The sequence below is a fragment of the Corvus kubaryi genome, unplaced genomic scaffold (assembly GCF_017639235.1).
Source record: "Corvus kubaryi isolate FWS band 111438036 unplaced genomic scaffold, C.kubaryi_AGA036_p1.0 37201, whole genome shotgun sequence".
Classification (NCBI taxonomy): Eukaryota; Metazoa; Chordata; class Aves; order Passeriformes; family Corvidae; genus Corvus; species Corvus kubaryi.
The window spans coordinates 1,155,105-1,173,522 of record NW_024581058.1 but is presented as its reverse complement, the minus strand read 5'-3'; the positions used below and the strand labels follow the sequence as shown (position 1 = coordinate 1,173,522).

The following is an 18,418-nucleotide window of genomic DNA, read 5'->3' as shown; positions in this document are numbered from 1 at the left end:
AATTCAGTGTCTGCACATACATTGCAAAAAAAAAAAAAAAGAAAAAAGAAGCCAGTTTAGAGAACAATGTAGGCATGTGTTTTTAAACTACTGTTCGTGCAGTCTGGTCAGGGCTGTGTGACACAGTATACAGTGTTTTGTCATCCAAGGAATGTCTTTGATCAAGAGTTTATGCAAGAAGAAAAAAAAAGCCATGAAACCCTAATCCGTTCCCACAGTCCAGTAAACGTGAGCTGGACAAACAGTGGACAATAGCAGCAAAGCTTGCTGCTGGAACAATGGCTGCAACTAAAAAAATTAAAGGGTTGCTGACTCACAGTTCCTACTATCGAGATTCCACACAGTGTTGATTATTCCCCAGAATCCTGAAGATGCTGAAGGTTAAAAGGTGTTGAGATAAAGCAGAGAAACAGGGGGCTAAAAATCAGAAATGAAAGATAGTGACAAATGCTGATGTCGATTCTGTCTGATGCACAGTCAGGATGATGCAGGGACTGAATAATCGACCTCCTTTCTGCCAAACATTTTGCTAAAATTAACTCCACGATTTTATTAGGAACAAGTATCCGTTAAAATCTTTCAGACAGGAGGCCACTCTTTCAGATGTTGCCCAAACTAATTCTGCACAACTATACTAACAGCTTTCTGATTTTTCCATGATGAAAGGTTTATGCCATTTCTTATTCCTATTCAGAAATCCTCCCAAAACCAGATACACAGAATGCTGTACTAGTGCTCAATTAGTTATGGTTATAAAATAGGATAAAATAATTTAAAGCACTGTGCAGCAAGCTGCTTTGGAATCAAGTGAAATAATCCCTGGGTTTTTTTCACCTTTCATATATTCCATGGATTTAGGAAATCTCCCATGTTCCATATGAGCCTGGTGACCATGTCTCCTTCCACACAGTAGTGCATCATTTGGTAAGTAGTACTAAAGGATTCTAGGATGAAAAATGCTGAAATAAATTGATTACTACACTTAGGGAATAAACACTCCAATGACTAAGGTAGGAGCATTCACAGTCTGATACCAACGAGATACTCAGGTTAGCTACAAATGAACTGTGCAAGCTTTCAAAATAGCACACAGAGTTTTTATTACTATTTTTATTATCACCCCAGGCTAGGCCGGTCCTGCAATTCCAAACCCTGGGACACTCTGAAGTGCTTCAGAAGTGCATTGCTCCAGTTGGCCTTTACACATCAGTCCCAGACACCACAGCTTGCAACTGGAAACCTGCTGCAGAACTCCTCTCACACCTCCCAAATCCCCGTTTTCCCTGGTGATACATCCACTTCTGTGGGAATGTGTACTGTCACAGCTTTATCCATTAAAAAAACAACTCTGGCAGACTGTAAAATGAGAATCTTCATGGTTACTTGCCAAACTATGAAAGCTGAAGTTTTAGGCTGCAATTAGATCAGAAGCCACGGTCGCAAGAAGTTGCAAAGGGCACTATTCAAAAGGCACTTCCATTCACACTGAGTAGCACCAAGAGTAGAAAGAATTATAACAGTACCAGAAATATTAAGTTCTTACTCTAAAGCACTGTGGAGTATTAGGTGCAGGCAGACTTTTGACAGATGGGTCTCCCTTTATTCCAATGCAGGAAGTTGTATTTCCAACCAAAGTGTAAATGAGCATTCATAAATACAGGGCAGGCTCAAACTCTCTCTTGCATCTCTTCAAAAACCAAAACCTATGTAAACTTTGAAACTGATTTACCAGAAAATTAAAACTGCTAGTTTCATCTCACCTGTAAATTATCACAACCCTGTTTCAGAAAAAACACAACAGGATTCAAATGAGCCAGAGTGCCTCTACAGGGTTGGTTTTGAAGCAAACAATTGCACACCCAGATTATGTTTTTTTCTGATTTATTTCACCCATTTCTGTTGATTACAGGTATTAATTCAAAGCTGGAATTGATCACCTTTGATACAGCTGACAGGAAATAGAAAGGAAGTTGCTTAATGAAGACAGAACAAGAACTGTGCCTGGGAACTTTACCAAATGGTATTCAAAGTTTACCTCTCTCTGCTGATGCCTCAAAATTCACTGTTTCTTGTACTCATAACACACTGCAGAAAGGAAAATTACAAGTATTCTGGATTGCAATGACTTTAGCAGCCTAGAAGTAATGAGCTGTGTATCCACCTTTTAATAAAATTCCATATTCCACAGGCTCAGCTGAGAGATGAAGAGACAAAACAAGCTAGAACACAGTCCAGGCAAGTCAGAAATTGGTAAGAGAAATGTTTCAAACATTCCTCCCTAACTACTGAGCTATAAGTAGGGGTAGTGAATGAATACACAGATATATTTTTAAGTCTTACTTCTGCAAGATTTAAAACTTCTTGGACAATCAGCATCAAGCAACAATCTCTATGTCCTGCTTTATTAATAACCAATATCATAATGTACAAGGTTGCATATTTTTTCATATCTTTGTGACCCAGCCTAAGACAAATGAATATTTTTGATGTAACCTGGGCTTTAACCTCCTTAGCGGTAAATCAGGCACAAAAACACCTCTACAGAATGCTGGGAATGTTCCACTGCCACAGCCCTGAACGTCACAGAAACCCCCACAACTCACTGCAGAAAATGATAATTGACACAACTGCACATCCAAAAAATAATTTCGAACTGTACCTCATTTAATAAACCAAATCAGGCCCACACAAAGTGCAAAGCAGCAGATATTCAGAAAAATACAGACTCATGGAAGAAGAGACTCCATCAGTGTGTAAACACAGATGAAATTGAATTAAAGACCTAAGAGATAATCCTAAACTTGGTACATCCCAGCTGGAAATCCTGGTTGATACAATACTTATGGTTAAGTGTGTACATACACACATGTATTTATATAATAACTTATTATAATATTATTTTATTAAAAATAAAACTAAAGCAATACAAGAAAATTAGCCACCAAACCAATTTTCCAAGTAACAGTCACCACTTGACTGCCAAAGACCCCTCCTCTCCTGAGCTGAACAAAAATAACTGTGTTTGACACAATCTCTGGAGCAGCACCTTGGACTGTCGCTCACGTATCACACACTTCTATCAAACAAATGCTCCACCTGGAGCTCTCACAACCCTGCCCTTGCTTTTACAGGCATTTTTGCAAACGAGGGAACAAGTACAAATGAATCCTAGCTCAGTGTTACTTCATGTCAAAGAAGTTCTCCACATAATTAGAATTATCATGACTGTGGACATTCTGTACTGTTTTAACAGCTTCACCACACAAATCTTTGTGAGCTCTTACAGTCCTACACATCCACTAGATGGCTCTGACACTGCCTGTGTGCATCAAACCTCACGTGTAAGACAATGAAACAAACAAAAATCCTCAAACCTGTCTTCAGGAGGCTGCACTGTGCCACGCAGGCAGAGCCAGACACACACAGGGTACAGTTGGCGAAAGAATTCTGCTGGAATTCCTTACAGAACTGGAATGCAGAGACATCCAGCAGCCCAAGCTAAGCCTGTTCCAGGTATTTCTCTCCAACTAACACAGTGAAATACATGCAGCTGGCAGCATCCATTGATCTGGAATGAGACTGAAGAGGTCACTTTTCAAGGCTGGCAAATAAAAAGCTGGTCTGTGATAAGAGGTACCAACAAATACAGTCAGTGAGAACCACAGCTCTTCTGGCAGTCATGTTTATCTCACCCACCATTTAAACTGGTAACTTTTGGGGGTTATTTTTTGTGGCGTTTGCTCCCTTCCCCCTCCTCAGTCTGCAAAACTATTGGAAAATCCAGGTGCAAATTCCATGTTCTGAGCAGGCATCTTCATCCTTCTCCTTTGCATTCTGACCTCCTTTGCCATTCCATCCTCTGCCCACAAAAATGTTTCCTGCTTCAAAGGCTGCAGGGAATTGATTTTATTTTCCTTCCCCTACAGCACCTACACATTGTGTAAAGTGAATGATCTGCATACACAGATTTTTAAGTAACAACCATCCTTAAAACAAGGAAACCGTGCAAACACTTGTTTTCCTTTTGAGGAATTATCAGTAAAAGACTAGCAAAGAATTAAAACAAGTATTTCTATTTAACATATTTACACACTAGTGTGTGTAATATCCTAAATAAAACTTGGAGATAATAAATGGTAAATTACATTGCAAGTCCAGTGATTTCCCCCTTTAACATTTAACATCTCTTCACTATTTTGATTTTTTTTTTTAATACAAAAGTAGATAAACATTTTTCCAGTTCTGTTCTTTTAACACTTTTTTCCTTTGGTCATCCATATTTATCTTCATCTGTTGCATTCAAAATGTTAGTGAAGATCTCTCAGTACCAATTCTAAAATCAGACTGAATATTTAGCATTGAACAAACCTAAAAAAGAATACACAGAAGTGTTTCAAAGGCTCTGTTGTCCAAGAAGAATGTTCAACAAAGCTCCCAACTGCTCCATTTCTCTTCTTTTGGTTTGTAATTCAAATTGTCAAAGATTATTTCCAATTTGCCTTTCAAATAATATTTTTCCCTTTTTTTTTTTGCGTTTGTTATTGGTTGAGAAATTTTCAGCTATCAAGGATTTTCAGTTTATTTATTTCACTTCCAGTATTTTGTTACGATTGCAGAAGGGGAAAAATAACTGCTCCACACAAATACTGTGTTTTGGTGTGGCTTTAGAACATAAACATCTTCAAGAATGAATTTGTGTGCTAAAATAGCCACTTAATCCTACAAACCTGTTTAAATTTTCCTCTGATTTTTTCCAGATCTTCTTGCAGCTTATCATAAGTGGGGTCTTCATATGGGAATTTCTGAATCATCCCTATTAATGAATCCAGAGCCCTCATCTTTTTGCTAGGGGGAAAAAAAAAAAGTCAAAACAAAACCCAATGATCCTCACACAGGAGTTTTTTCAATCCACTGATATGAAAATTATACTGATATATAATAATCCAGAGCATAAAACCCAGCCCTCCATCCTTCTTTAATTCAACTTCTCCCATTTAGCTCATTGCTCATTCCACACATATTTAAGAAATCCAAACTAGGAATTATTCCAAATTGGGAATTAAGCATAACTGACTAAGTTAAGGTTTCCCTTCCAACTTACCAGCCCAAAGCTAAGAAATATCCAAGAATCAACAAAAATACTGATTAGATGACGGGGGAAAATAAAGAAATGCAACCAAAAAGGCAATTCTGACAGATTAATCAAAACAGGACAGAAAAAGAAAGATATGCAGAATTAAAGTCCCAGCAAAATGACTTTTAGCCTTTTTAACCTCACCTGTTCTTTTCATCTGTGTGCTTCTGGAGCAGGCAGTGCCACGTCAGTGCAAAGCCAAGGTAGCAGCCGATCTAGAAGTGAATTTAAAAGAGTGTCTGTCATGAGAGAAAGAAGAAACCCCAGACAACACACAGCATAGACAGACACACAAAAATGAAGCCCCACACTGTATCTCACTCTTCAGGTCACTAAACTCTGGATACACATACATGTTTCCAATCAGAGTACCTCTCTCCTATGGTCTGCCCAGGACCATTTTGTACAAAAGCATCCAGCTTTGGAGGCTGCTTTTGGCGTTCTCATCCTGGAGCTATGACCAACTGGAGCCAGACGTATGGGACAAGTTGAGGTGCCTCCCCACCCCTCTCCAGCCCCTGAATTCCTAGGAATGGTTATTGGTCCAGGTGTGCCAGCACACAGAACTGGCTCTGTGTGCTGAAGAGGAACAGTGCTACAAACCTTCACAGAATTAGAACTAACAAAGAGTGCACGAGACACACAGAACTGCCTCTTTGTGTCTCCAGATTCCATGCCTTTCCCTATGCTGAGCCACAGGAGATGGTGGGGGAGGGGCCCTTAGCCATAAATTTGGGGAAAAAAAATTACCAAAGCTTCATACAGCACATAAGCTCAAAAAACACAAGCACATTTACTGAATTCTCCAGATCCAAACAGCACCTTTAAAGCAGTTTTATGGCTCCTCCTGGACACAGTGAAACACAGCAGGCCTCCGCCTGCCTGTGCACCAGGCCTGGCCTGGAAGTTTCTGTGTGCCTGTCATTTTCTAATGACAAGAAGATTCCAACCCTGAAGCATTTCCCCATTTACCTCTGAGCCAATCCGGGCTCCATGGAGTGCTCCATACCTCCTTCCCTCAGCCATTCCCGCGTGGCTGCCCTCTGCAAAGCCCTCCTGGTAGCCCTCCCCGTGGAACCTGGGAACACAGAATCACAGCTCTGTTACTCTCATGTTGAGCTCACGCTGCACACGAGCAGCTCCACGGAACAGAAACGTGCATCACCACCAAAGCTCAGAAATACCACATAACACTTATTTAGATTCCAGAATCACAGGCTCATTTTGGTTGGGAAAGACCTCTGAGATCATCCAGTCCAACCTTTAAATGATCACCACCCTGTCAACCAGACCAGAGCCCTGTGTGCTACAATTTGTTCCTTGGACACCTCCAGAAATGGTGACTCCAGCAGCTCCCTGGGCAGCCCCTTCCAAGGCCTGGAAACCTTTCCCATGGAGAAATTCGTCCTTATGTCCAACTTAAACCTTCTCTGGTGCAGCTCAAGGCCACTTCCTTTTGTCCTGTCCCTTGTTACCTGGGAGAAAAGTCTGACCCCCACATCGGGGGCTCCTGTCAGGGAGCTGTGCAAAGAGGGAATGTCCTCCCCGAGCCTCCTTCTCTCCAGGCTGAGCCCCCCCATCTCCCTCAGCCGCTTCTCCTCAGACTTGTGCTCCAGAGCCTGCCCCAGCTCAGTTCCCTTCTCTGGACACGCTCCAGCACCTCGAAGTCTTTCTTGTAGTGAGGGACCCAAAACTGAGCCCACGATTCGAGGTGGGGCCTCAGCGATGCCCAAAACAGGGGGACAGTCACTGCCCTGGTCCTGCTGGCCGCACTGTTGCTGACCCAGGCCAGGATGCCAATGTCCTTCTTGGCCACCTGGGCACACCTGGGCTCCTGTTCAGCAGCTCTTGGCCACCACCCCCAGGCCCTTTCCCTCTGGGATGCTTTCCAGGAACTCTCCCTCTATCCTGGAGGGAGTTGTGGTGACCCAAGGGCCGGACCCGGCACTCGGCCTTGCTGACCCTCACACCGCCGGTCTCGGCCCATCGATCAGCCTGCCGGGCTCGGTCCCACTCTGTGCTGAGACCGATTCCCTTGGGAGCCTGTTCCAGCAGGATGGATGACATCCAGACTGGATGAAGATACCTGATTTCCCTGATATCCAACCTAAACCTCCCCCGACTCAGCTTCAGCCCGTTTCGCGCTGGTCGCTCCCTCAGAACGCGCAGAGGCGAATTTTCCGCGCCCTCCTCAGGCTCACCACCCTCACGCTCCCTTGACGGCTCCCACTGGGAAGCACAGGCCCAGGGGAGCCCCGCGCTGCCGAGGAGCCCCTCTCGGGCGCCGGGGCCCGCCGCAGGCTCCCTCTCTGCCCTCACCTCTGCTCGGCCATCACGATCCCCTCGAACAGGTCGGCCATGGCGGCGCGGGGCACGCCGGGAACGGACGGCGCGCGGGAGGGGGCGTGGGGCGCGAGCGCAAACCACGCCCCTCGCGGGCTAAGCCACGCCCACGCGCTGTGGCGGCGTGCGGCCACCAGGGGGCGCCCGAGCGCCGCCACAGATCCCGGGCCGGGACATCCATAGGGAGACGTCGGTGTCCCGAAAATCCCACCCGGTGTCCCGAAAATCCCACCCCGTGTCCCGAAAATCCCACCCCGTGCCTCAAAGCGCTGTCCAGAAGCTCCCTGAGCTCTTCCAGCCTTGGTGCTGTGGCCAGTGCCCTGCGGAGCCTGTTCCAGTGCCCGACCACCCTCTGGGTGATGAACCTTTTCCCGACATCCAGCCTAAACCTGCCCTGACACAGCTCCAGGCCATTCCCTCGGGTCCTGTCGCTGGGCATGGAATGATGGAGTTTGCACATCTCTCTCATATGATACTGGCGTCTGTGGCTTTTAAGAAGTGTATTTCTGGTGCATATGCCCGCGAGTTTTCCCTGTGAGGGTGGGGTGCCCAGAGAAGCTGTGGCTGCCCCATCCCTGGGAGTGCCCAAGGCCAGGCTGGATGTAGCTTTGAACAACCTGGTCTGTTGGAAGGTGTCCCTGGCCCTGGAATTAGATGATCTTTACGGTCCCTTCCCACCCAAACCATTCTGTGATTCTAAAACATAAATATTTTTGGTGTAAATACCCACCCCAGCTGTAGTGTGCCGTTGTAGGCTGCTCTGTTAGAACACTTACGAGTTGTTACAGATCAACACTGGTCAAAGGAAACATTTATACTTTTTTACAAGCATGTATACTTGTATACATTATGCTATTACTTTCCGGATACTTAATGAAAATGTGGCTCTGGGTACGTCACGCTCTTCTGCCAGCCTGGTGTTGGAACACATATATTTTTTGAGGAAAAAAGGGAAGTTTAATTTATCTTGTTGTTCTCCATTCATATGCAAAGTACACTGGCAGAGTAGAAAGAGTGGCCCCCAAATTTTCCACCAACAGGGTTTCAGTGCTTTGAGCAGAGGTAAAGTGGACACTATGACTCTTGAATTGATTTATAGGTTTTTACACTTCCTCCAAGTGGAAATGAAGACGCTCAGTATCTCCTTTCCTGCGGCCTCCCCACTCCTCTAACAACTCGTATTTGCACATCACAGCTTCCAACTGAGACTTCACAAGGAGACATTTGACACCTGAGCTTTAAAAACCTTTTAGGGCTGTAAAATGTGCTGTTGCAAATGAAAGCACTGCCATTGTCCTACTGTCTTTGAGGAGCTCTGATGGACAGGGGACGTGTGTGGTGAGGGATGGTGGTGCTGTTTACATTCCCACAGAACCAAAGGCAGGGGTGTTTTTTGGAGGTTTTGCACACCCAGTTCCTGACCGAGTCAGGTGTCGCAGGGCAGGGGAAGCATTTCCCAGCAATCCTCCCACCTCCAGCCGAGATCTTGTCAGATTTTATAAGCAAAACAGCCAGGTTTGGTCAAAGCTGGGATGGGAAAACTCCAAGGAAAACTAAAGTGCTCCAGGAAGTGGTGTGGGTTAATTTAGCTCCTGGCATTCTTCCCTCTGTCTGAATAAATATTGAACCAACCTCTAACCATGCTGTTGCAGGAAAAATCATCGTGCTGCCGGTGGAAGATGGTAATCCAAAGGTGTCAGCAAGTAGGGTTACGAGAGAGCTCCAGATGCTGTTCCCAAACATAAGGTTGCCCATCTTTGCACCCTTGAGAAATATTCACACTGTTACACCCACTTAAAAAAATCCCTCACTGGTGCAGTTAAACTGTGTACTCTCCTAACTCCATTATTTGCCACGTTTCCTGTCAAATCTGTGCAACTTTTTAGCAGAAAAGAAAAAGTGGAAGTTTTTTTGACTGAACTTTAGAAGTTCATTAGTATTTTATTTTGTTTTCTGATTTGGGTTTAAAAAAAAAAAAACAGGTCTTGAAAGGCATTCAAAGAAAATACAGTGACTGATCAAAACTGGAAATGAAACCCCCTGAAATCGGAAAGATTTTGGAATAAAACAACCTGAAAATCAGAACTACCTCTTCCAGCACATAAGGAGTGGGAACCCTCCGGATGTGCGGCAGTGGCTCAGCACAAAAGAGAATGGGAAAACACCATGAGAGACGCTTGCCAGCCAAGAAATCTGCTGTTCCTGTGACTCACAGCATTTCCAAATGAAAACATTCAGGCTCTTTTCCTGCCAGAAACTGACATCTTTTTCAGGCAGAACTCACCACTTTTCTCCCTGGCAGCACTGGCTAGAATGGTTCCCATTTTTAAATGGGAGCAGCCTTCTACCCACAGGATTTTTTTTGTCAGGAAGCTGCCCAGGGAAGTGGTTGAGTCACCATCTCTGGAGGTATTTAAAAGATGTGTGGACATGGCACTTAGGGAGGGACAAAAGAGTCAAGCAGATTTTGGTGTTGAAGATGATTTTCTCTTTTATTGCAAATGTACACATGACACTACTGATAATGCACAGAAATTTAAAAAACTATCGTTGGCTAAAATTCCGTGATTACGAAACTCCACAAGATTTGTTACAACTAAAAAAACCCACCTTCAGGAGTATATAAATAGAATTTTGAGCATAAATAACAGTAACAAAATAAACAGGTGTATGTATTCAATAAATTAATTATAAATATTGCATTGGCAATGAAGTGCTAGGTCAGAAGAACACCGGTATTTCCAGTAGAGTTTTTTTTTTTTTGTACAGGAATCTCTATTATAAATGAACCTTTGGAAACAAGTAGAATCCCTGAACTATCCTTTTTTTTTTTCCTTTGGCTTCACCTTGGTTATTCCTTCATTGACTCTTTTCAAAGGGAGAACAGAACTGAAGACATCAGGTGCCTTGTCCAGAGGCACTCACAATCCCTTCCTGCAAGGAGAATCCTGACCCAGTTCTGCAGCTTTTAACTCACTAAACCATCTCTCCACTGATTCCCATGGATGCTGAATCAAGCCTGGAAGTGACTTGGAAGAATTCCTGGTGGTTAAAGGTTAAACACGAAAACCTATTTTGCAACTGCTTTGACCTATACATCCGTTTTCAGTGGTTTTCTCCATTTGCTAACGACATATACATGCTTATATACAACAGAATCTTCATTTAAACACTCATTTGAGCTGCTCATTCCCTACCTGATGAACATCAATTCTAGCCCTGTGCACTCTTCCAACCACACACTGAATTCTCACTAATTCTGATGAGAATTCTCTGCTGCATGATTCTGATGCCACAGAGAACATAATTTAGTCTACAAAAGAAATCAACGATCAAGTTTCCCAAAGTACTCTTTAGCAATAAGGGAAGGGAGAAATTTTTCCCTTTCTTCCCTTATTTTCTAAGGGAAGAAAAAGCACAATATACAAGCAGGATTTGTTTTTTTCAGTAGTATGCTTTCAATAGAAAGTTTTCCCCAGAATGTTGTTAGCAGCCTTTTAAGAAGCAGCATTAACTCTAGTTACATCTGCTGGGATGTTTTCCTTCATCTAGTTTTGGTCCAAATGTTTTGGGTTTAAGGTTTCTGAAGAGGAAAAGGTTTTCTGCATTTGCTCGTATGAGCAGATATAAGAAGTGAATATATGTGGAAGCTGGTGTAGAAAAATTATGTAGAAAAACTTTATCACCACCTCTGGAGCAACTCTGATAAAGCTGCGAAATTTTTCATATTTAATCCTCCTTTTCCAAACAAAACTATGGATAGGCAATTCTTTAGACTATAGAACAGCCTCTTGGCACTCATCTCTTACAGGTACAACAAGGGTGAGGCTGGCTCCATACTCAAATACACAAAAAAGTTCCCAAATATCACTACCTGAAAAGCTAAAAACCCTGCAGTACTCTGCAATACTCCTGTAAAAACACATGCTGAGCACAGTCACTTCTGGAAGCTGGGGCTCTTCACTGGGGACAGTTTGGAGGTGATGCCAAAGGGATCCATGCTGTCCGTCTCCAGGGGCGAGGAGAACACCTCTGGCTCAAAGGCCTGGCTGTAATCACCGTATTCACCAAAGTCCGCTGACTCCATGGGCACGGTGTTGATCATGGGCAAGAAGTGAGACAGGGGAAGAAAATCTTTCCCTTTGAACTGCTGTCTTTGTTTGGCACTGCTCAAAGACACTGATATCCCATGTTTTTTTGATTTATACACATTGTAGCCATCTGGGCGAATCTCCTCCTCAAAGGAACAGTCTTCAGTGGAATACCTGAGCTGAACAGCAAGGAATAGCGAGAGTTACAAATATACCCACCAGGCTGGTTGTAGTCAACCACAATGCAAACCTTCAATGGGACAAGTCCTTCTCCCTCAGTGGGGGTGTCCTCCTGCCTTCTCCCAATCTCCTATTCTATTCTATATTCTGTATTCTATATTCTATATTATATATTCTCTTCCAGAACCCCTGAAGTTCTTTCCAGGTCCATCACTTTAAATAAGCTTTGAAGCCTGGGATGTGCTTCTCCACAGCCACCACACTTATCCTGTCCTGAGCACTGGGGAAGAAGAATCTTAGATGCCAGTGCTGAATTAGATGGAATTGTCCTTAATTGCTGACGGTACTTAATTGCAGTCATGAGTCCTAAACCAAGTATAGAACTCCTGCTCTGTTAGAGATTTGCCTGTGCAAGGGCTTCAGGATCAGCTCTGTAGAAAAGCAATGTGGCCAATCAGTAAAACAATGCTAAAAGGTAATTTCTACTATTTTCCACTCAAAATTTACTGAAATTGCAAAAGACCCTTTTACAAAGTGTCATTTTCATGTTAACATGAGAACTGTCGAACGTATACCAGCACAAGTTAGGATTTTGTACAGAAGAATGTATTTTCTTAGGTATGAATTTGTAGGATTACATTTGCAATGGCCTGTACAGATATTATATATCTTTAAAATCTTATAAATATATGTATCTATAAATGATATATTATATTTGTATATTAGACTCATATCAGCAGGTCAGACCTCTCCAGATTGTTACACCAGCATTGCATTTCTTACAGGTCTGGTGCTATTTCAGTCTCAGCCACTGCAGGTGATTGAACCTGTGGTCAATAAAAGAGAATTGCTGATTATGTCTCAGTCTGCAGAGACAGAAATGTCCTCACAGGAATGTTCCGCCTGTTTGAACAGAGAGCATATTTAATACTTTTGGGCCTTTCTCAAACAGCCTCAGTAACATGGAGTAAAATTAAGGGCATGCATTTGGTTGTCTTTTAAAGGCATGTTTTAAATTAATAAAGTAATTTTAAAAAAAGATGTTTTCTCCAAATAAAATGGTGCAGTATTTATGCTTACACACACACATTATATGTCAGAAAAATATGTGTATATGACAAAAAATTGAGGCTGGATTGTTAGCTGTCTTTATGAGTGCTCAGCCTCACTGAAAAGGATGATGAAATAAAAGAGGTTCTTGCTCAAGAAGTGCACACTACAAACAACAGATATTGATTGATATCAGTCAATCGATTGATACCCTGCATCTCAGCTATACCTTTCCCTCTTCACTTCATTGGGATGGTCTCTAGTGTGTTTTTTTAAACAAGTACCAATCAGACTTTTTAAGTATTTCCAGATTAGTTTTTTTTCACAGGAGGAATCACAGTATGTCAGTATATTCAGCATTTCCCTTAAACTACTGACTACAGCACACAGCGCATTCAGAAACCAACCCTAGTCATCATTTTTCCAGTGTCAAAACAGGCCATGTTGCCGGAGTACAGGTTCAGCCCCCAGACACTGTGTTTGCCCTTTTGTTCTTCCACTCCTGAGCGCGGTGCTGATAAGGTAAAGATTTACCTGCAGAGCTGCCTGGCTGGGCTGTGAGCACAGACGTGACAGCAGGTGTCCACAACATGGAGATGTGACAGCACGGCTACGTGCTGCTGTGTTTTCAGAAAAGAAACCCCCAGCCTGCATCGGATACTCTACACCAACAAATGCAGCTTCAGTCAACGTGTATGCCTTCAAAATGCTGTTATAGGAAAGCCATTTTAAAATTCTGTGATTGCTAAAGTTCAGCTGGTAGCTCCAATGGGAGCTGAATATGATTTGGATATACATTAAAATACTAAGCTAATAACTACCGTATCATCTGAACCTGTGCACCTCATCACAGTATTGAGTGATTTGAGCCCAGAAAAGCAAGGAAATTCGGAAAGAAAGGCTTAATTCTATATTATATCTGCATTCAGGAACATCAGTGTTGCTCTTATTAAAGATACTGAGAGTTTTGAGGATGGGCCAAGTCCATTCCTCACTGAAATCAGCAGAAATTTGGCTGGAGTAATCAAAAAAGGATCAAGCTGTATCTTTACTGTGGCATCATGAAAAGCCATTGCTCTGTGAAGCTCAGGCTTCTGTACAGACTGAATCTGAACTGTACCTGTCAAATTCTAGAGTAAATAATGTATCCACATGCCTTAACTAGTGACTAGTTGCTGTACCTAGTGAAAAAGCATGACCTAACCAAGTGGCACCAGTGGGGCACTTAACTCCCCAACCTCTCAGAGTCCCGCAGGTGTCCTGTTATAGCAGCGCAGAAGTGGGACAGTGGAGAAGCATCCTTTCCCCTCAAAATCCTTTTTCTGTTTGCAACTTCCTAAGAGATGGCAACCCCATGTTCCTGGGAGTTGTATGCCTGGCAGCCAGCTGGCTGCAGCTCTTCTCCAAAGGAGCAATCCCTTTTTAAATGTTTTGTTGGATTTTTTTTCCAGAGTACCTGACCTGAACGGTGAGAAATTATTCACATTCTATGGCAGGGCTTAATCTATTTCTGCAGCAGAATCACGGTCTCCCTCTGATGAGAATTTTAAACCTAAATGCAATTTTGCCCTGGGCTGTACTTTGGGTATATTTTGGCAGGAGACACGCACAACATAATTTACTTTCTAAACGACGTTTCCTTTCTGCCTTCTAATAATCCCCCCAGCGACGGTGACAAGAACCGCAGGTCCTACGGGGAACAGGCGGGGGAGGGAGAGGGAGGGAGGGTGGCGGACACCTGAAAGCTTTGTTACCCCATTATTAGCAGAACACGCCGGCTCTTCGGCCGCTGTTCCAGGGTGGAAATTCCCCCCGGGGAAAGCAGCGCGGGTGCTCACCTGCCCGTGCAGCCTCCCCGCCTCGTCCATGCACAGGTACCGGGAGCTCTGCACGCCCTTGATGGCCACGGTGCGCACGGCCACGGCGCGGATCTCCAGCAGACCTGCGGGCAGAGAGAGAGAGAGAGGGGACAGCGCTGTCACCCCCGCGGCCCCGGCCCTGCCCCATGCCCGCTCCCCGCCGCCGCCACTCACTCTGCGGGCTCTGGCTGCCGGCCGCGTCCACCCGCCCGTCGGCGCCGATGCGCAGGAAGCAGCTGAAGAGCCCGTGCTTGCTGGCGGTGTAGAGGTGCCGCAGCCGGATGGGCTCTCCCCAGCCGTAGTTGAGGTGCGGGCCGGCGTCGGGCAGCGGCAGCGCGGAGGCGGCGGCGGCCGCCAGACCGAGCAGCGCCAGCGCGGCGGGGCGCGGCCCCATCCCGGCGCGGCGCCTCGGGGCTGTAGCGCGGCCGCAGCCGCCCCCCGGCCTTTTATAGCTCGCCGTTATCAGCCCCATCGATCCGGCCGCATCCGATATAGAGCCCATTTCATAGCCGGATCGGTCACTCCCCCCGAAAATATTGAGCGGGTGACATCATTTCGCAGGGGACACCCTGAAGTCGCTTCCTCCGCACCTCCGAGCTTTCCGCTCCGGCCGCGGTCCCGGAGCACTGCACGTCCCGCAGCCCCGATGTGGCGCCGGGACGGGGCCCGGGGGTGGGCGTGTGTGTACCCAGCCCACCCAGAGGCAGGAGGCTGCCCCGCTCCCCGCCGCGGCTCAGCCCCTGCCTTCGCCCTTGCCCGTCCTATATTTCATTTCCCCTTTCAGAAATCAAAGAGCTGCTGCCTGAACCTGGGCTCGCCTCTCCGGCAGGGGCCGAGCGCCGGGGAAGCGGGACGGCCGCTCCCGGTTCCGGACAGCCGACGAGGCACATGGCGCTGGTACAGCCCGGTCCGGCCCTGCAGAGCCCAGTCCGGCCAGGTACCGCGGCTCCGGGGGTCCCGGCGCGGCTCCGGGCTGGATCCCGCCCGGCCATCCCCGGCTGTGTCACTAGATGGAGCCTGGCCCTTGGGATGCGGCTACCTCGCCTCGGGGGAGCCGCTGCCGGGGGGGCTCTCCAGCTCCTATTCGTCCCCACTTACAAAGAGACTGGGGGGGAAAAGCCCCTGTGTGCAGTAAAACTGCATCGCCTGATTTAAGCTTCAAATAGATATTTTCTTCTGGTCTGCGCATGGATTTTTTCCACGTGGGCGCCTCCCAGGGAGCTCGCTCAGCGAGTGCGCCAGGAGAGATGGAAAGAAGCAGACACACACATTTGGGGGTTTTCCACTCTATTTGCATCTCAGAGATGTTTAAAGGGATTGCTGCCGACTTTTCTGCTGTACATCCAAACTGATCATGGAAGGAATTTCCGCAGATTTCAAAAGAGAAAACTGGTAATTTCATAGAGGAAAAATAGTTTTCTTTCCCCCACAGGACATTAAATGACAATTAAACAAGACACAGGCCCACCTCCCCATCATCTTCTCTGAAACAACAAAGCTTCTGTCAGCTTCCACATACTGTTTTTATATTTTGCTACTTGTTTGCTTTCATCCTTTTGTGCCTACACTTGCATCTCCCTCCTGCAAACACTCACACAAATAACTTCTCTTCATGAGCAATCTTAGCTAAGTGAGGTTGAGCGCATAGGCAAGGCCATGCAAAAATACAGAGGCTTGTAGGATGATGTCTTGCACTTATTATCATGTGCAGCTTAAGGCGTATTTAGCTGGAGTTAAAGACATAGATCAGTGTGAGTTTGAATGATCAGGGTCTTGCATAACAACCTCACCAGGAGTGAGGGATTGAGTCTTCTCAATCGTTTCAAAATGCTACTGCTTTTGATTAGCTTTGGGCATTTTTTGGTGATGAGCTTGAGGCACCCAGAAAAGAACCTAGTTCTTTTCTTTTATTCAGCATAGCTGCTGAATAATCAATAAGAATTTGGACCACTTGCCATTCAGGTGTCTCCTGCTGCATCCTCCAAATCATGGGCTTTCCTACCAATTCTGGTCTTTCCTACCCCATGGAAGTTCACAATATTATAAGCCCAGTAAATAATACTAAGGCATGCAAGTGCCTAATTCTTTTTTTCCTCTGCAGTGTTATTACATGGCTGCTACAAAGGCAGTTACTGCCCCGCAACCCTGGGCCCCACAGCAGTTGTGCATGTAACTCATCCTGGCATTCTTCAAGGTACTGAGCACCCACCACACACGCAGAGGTTATGGTCTGAAATTAATCTGAAAGGCTTTTTTAGCTCAATTTTTCGGTGCATCTCAGTGAATAGAAGCTATTTTACGATCACTACTTCTGCTATACTCTAGTGTGGATAATAATAATTATAAGTTTTATTTTCTTCATCAAGAAGCTCAAACTTCTTTCAAGCAGTAAGGAATCGATGCTTGCAACTTGTTCATTCATCTCTGTGCAGATCAAAAATTGAGGCAGAAAGGACACATCACTTGCACTAAATGATATTTCAAATCGGTGAAAAAGTTGGCTATAAAGGAGAATTTCCCAACAGCTGATGGAGAGCCTTTAAAAAATATTTTCATTGCTGCTGTTGCTGACGTTACATGGGCTGATGTTAAAGGGCTTGTGTCTAATCAAATTAAAATAAAAATTAAGCACTTAACTAATTTTTTTGAATGGCCTCTCTTTTTGGGGGAAGGTTTCAACCTAAATAATTTGTCCATGTTCCCCTGTAGTCCCTGACAGAGGTAAGTGCCTGAAAACACTTAACTGGACTGAATAGTACCAATCCTATCACAAAACAGCTGTTGAAGAGATATGGGTTAAATATATCCTGGAAGTGTTCATTTCTTTATTGCCTCTGTAAAGAAAAAAAAAGCCTAGATGATTAACTCCGATTCAGGACTTATTTTTAGCTAGAGATAAATGAGCTAATGAATGTCACTGTATTCAAAATACAAGAGTTGCAACACATGATTTTCATTTCAGTTCCTGTCTGTGTCACTGAACTTTATCATTTATTGGCATCTTTTACCAAAGTTCAATAGAAAGACACGTCTTTGCATGTTCCTACAAATGCATTTGCAGGAAAAAAAAATGTTTGCTGAACAAATGTGTTATAGGGTAAATCACACCATCACTTCCAGTGCTGGACCTGCTTCCTGCAACAAGGAAACCTGGTAGTGTTGGATTTTCTGCTTTTATGAGGGTAGAAGAAACAACCTAAAACCCAGGAGGAAAGTCTTACAGAACAAAAATACCTCCTGACCAAACAGCACACAATTGCAAAAGCATTTTCACCTGTTGCAATGAATCATTTATTTCCACTGCACTTTTCAATGTCCCAACGTAATTTCTGCAGAACGAGAAGTCCAGCTTTGTGTAATAATGAAACTGAAGTGGATTTGTTTTGGAAGAATATAATTAGCTATAATTAAAAGTCAAACATCCAGAGATCCTGGAACACACCAAAAAGGTAACAGAGGGCTTGTGCTGTACTGGATAATGACATCATTGAAACCAGCTGCAAAGAAACTGAGGAAGGTGGCCACAAAAACGATTAGAAAATAGGGCAAGAAGCCACCCACGAGTCGAAGTTGGTCATAGAAGGCTACCTTGTGGTGGAGATCAAAGGAAAGATTACACAGGTGAGTCACTCAACCCTGAGTGAGGGTCAAAATGTGATAAACTGGATGTGTTTAGGCGAAGAGACATTTTCTCAATTACGGGATATCTTTGGAATATGATGGTGAAAGCTTTGGTTGTGCAAGTCACTGCAGGAAGAGGA

At 44.6% G+C, this 18,418-nt stretch overlaps 2 protein-coding genes across 2 annotated transcripts; both read right to left on the bottom strand.

Annotated features, from left to right (window-relative positions):
- Window positions 1–1,864: 1,864 nt before the first annotated feature.
- LTO1 (LTO1 maturation factor of ABCE1) lies at window positions 1,865–9,232 on the bottom strand. Its single transcript, XM_042022347.1, has 6 exons — window positions 9,110–9,232; window positions 7,454–7,842; window positions 6,107–6,212; window positions 5,279–5,349; window positions 4,728–4,845; window positions 1,865–4,368 (listed from the first exon to the last, which is right to left on the bottom strand). Exons 1-6 carry the CDS (start codon window positions 9,230–9,232, stop codon window positions 4,300–4,302), a joined length of 876 nt encoding a protein of 291 aa, XP_041878281.1. The 3' UTR covers window positions 1,865–4,299.
- A 716-nt stretch (window positions 9,233–9,948) lies between these two features.
- FGF19 (fibroblast growth factor 19) lies at window positions 9,949–15,063 on the bottom strand. The gene is made up of 3 exons (XM_042022433.1): window positions 14,832–15,063; window positions 14,637–14,740; window positions 9,949–11,747 (listed from the first exon to the last, which is right to left on the bottom strand). The coding sequence occupies exons 1-3, from the start codon at window positions 15,049–15,051 to the stop codon at window positions 11,415–11,417; spliced, it is 657 nt and encodes a 218-aa protein (XP_041878367.1). The 5' UTR covers window positions 15,052–15,063; the 3' UTR covers window positions 9,949–11,414.
- Window positions 15,064–18,418: the final 3,355 nt, after the last annotated feature.

What these genes read in the sequence shown, in the direction of transcription:
- FGF19 (XM_042022433.1), bottom strand. Translation starts at nt 15,051, where the DNA reads ATGGGGCCGCGCCCCGCCGCGCTGGCGCTGCTCGGTCTGGCGGCCGCC. An exon ending in CGGCAGCCAGAGCCCGCAGA is followed by an intron (nt 14,741 to 14,831) that starts GTGAGTGGCGGC and finishes CTCTGCCCGCAG; the next exon opens with GTCTGCTGGAGATCCGCGCC. An exon ending in CGGGGAGGCTGCACGGGCAG is followed by an intron (nt 11,748 to 14,636) that starts GTGAGCACCCGC and finishes CTTGCTGTTCAG; the next exon opens with CTCAGGTATTCCACTGAAGA.
- LTO1 (XM_042022347.1), bottom strand. Translation starts at nt 9,232, where the DNA reads ATGGGCAACCTTATGTTTGGGAACAGCATCTGGAGCTCTCTCGTAACC. An exon ending in ATCGTGATGGCCGAGCAGAG is followed by an intron (nt 6,213 to 7,453) that starts GTGAGGGCAGAG and finishes CTGTGTTCCCAG; the next exon opens with GTTCCACGGGGAGGGCTACC. An exon ending in GAGCCCGGATTGGCTCAGAG is followed by an intron (nt 5,350 to 6,106) that starts GTAAATGGGGAA and finishes ATTCACTTCTAG; the next exon opens with ATCGGCTGCTACCTTGGCTT.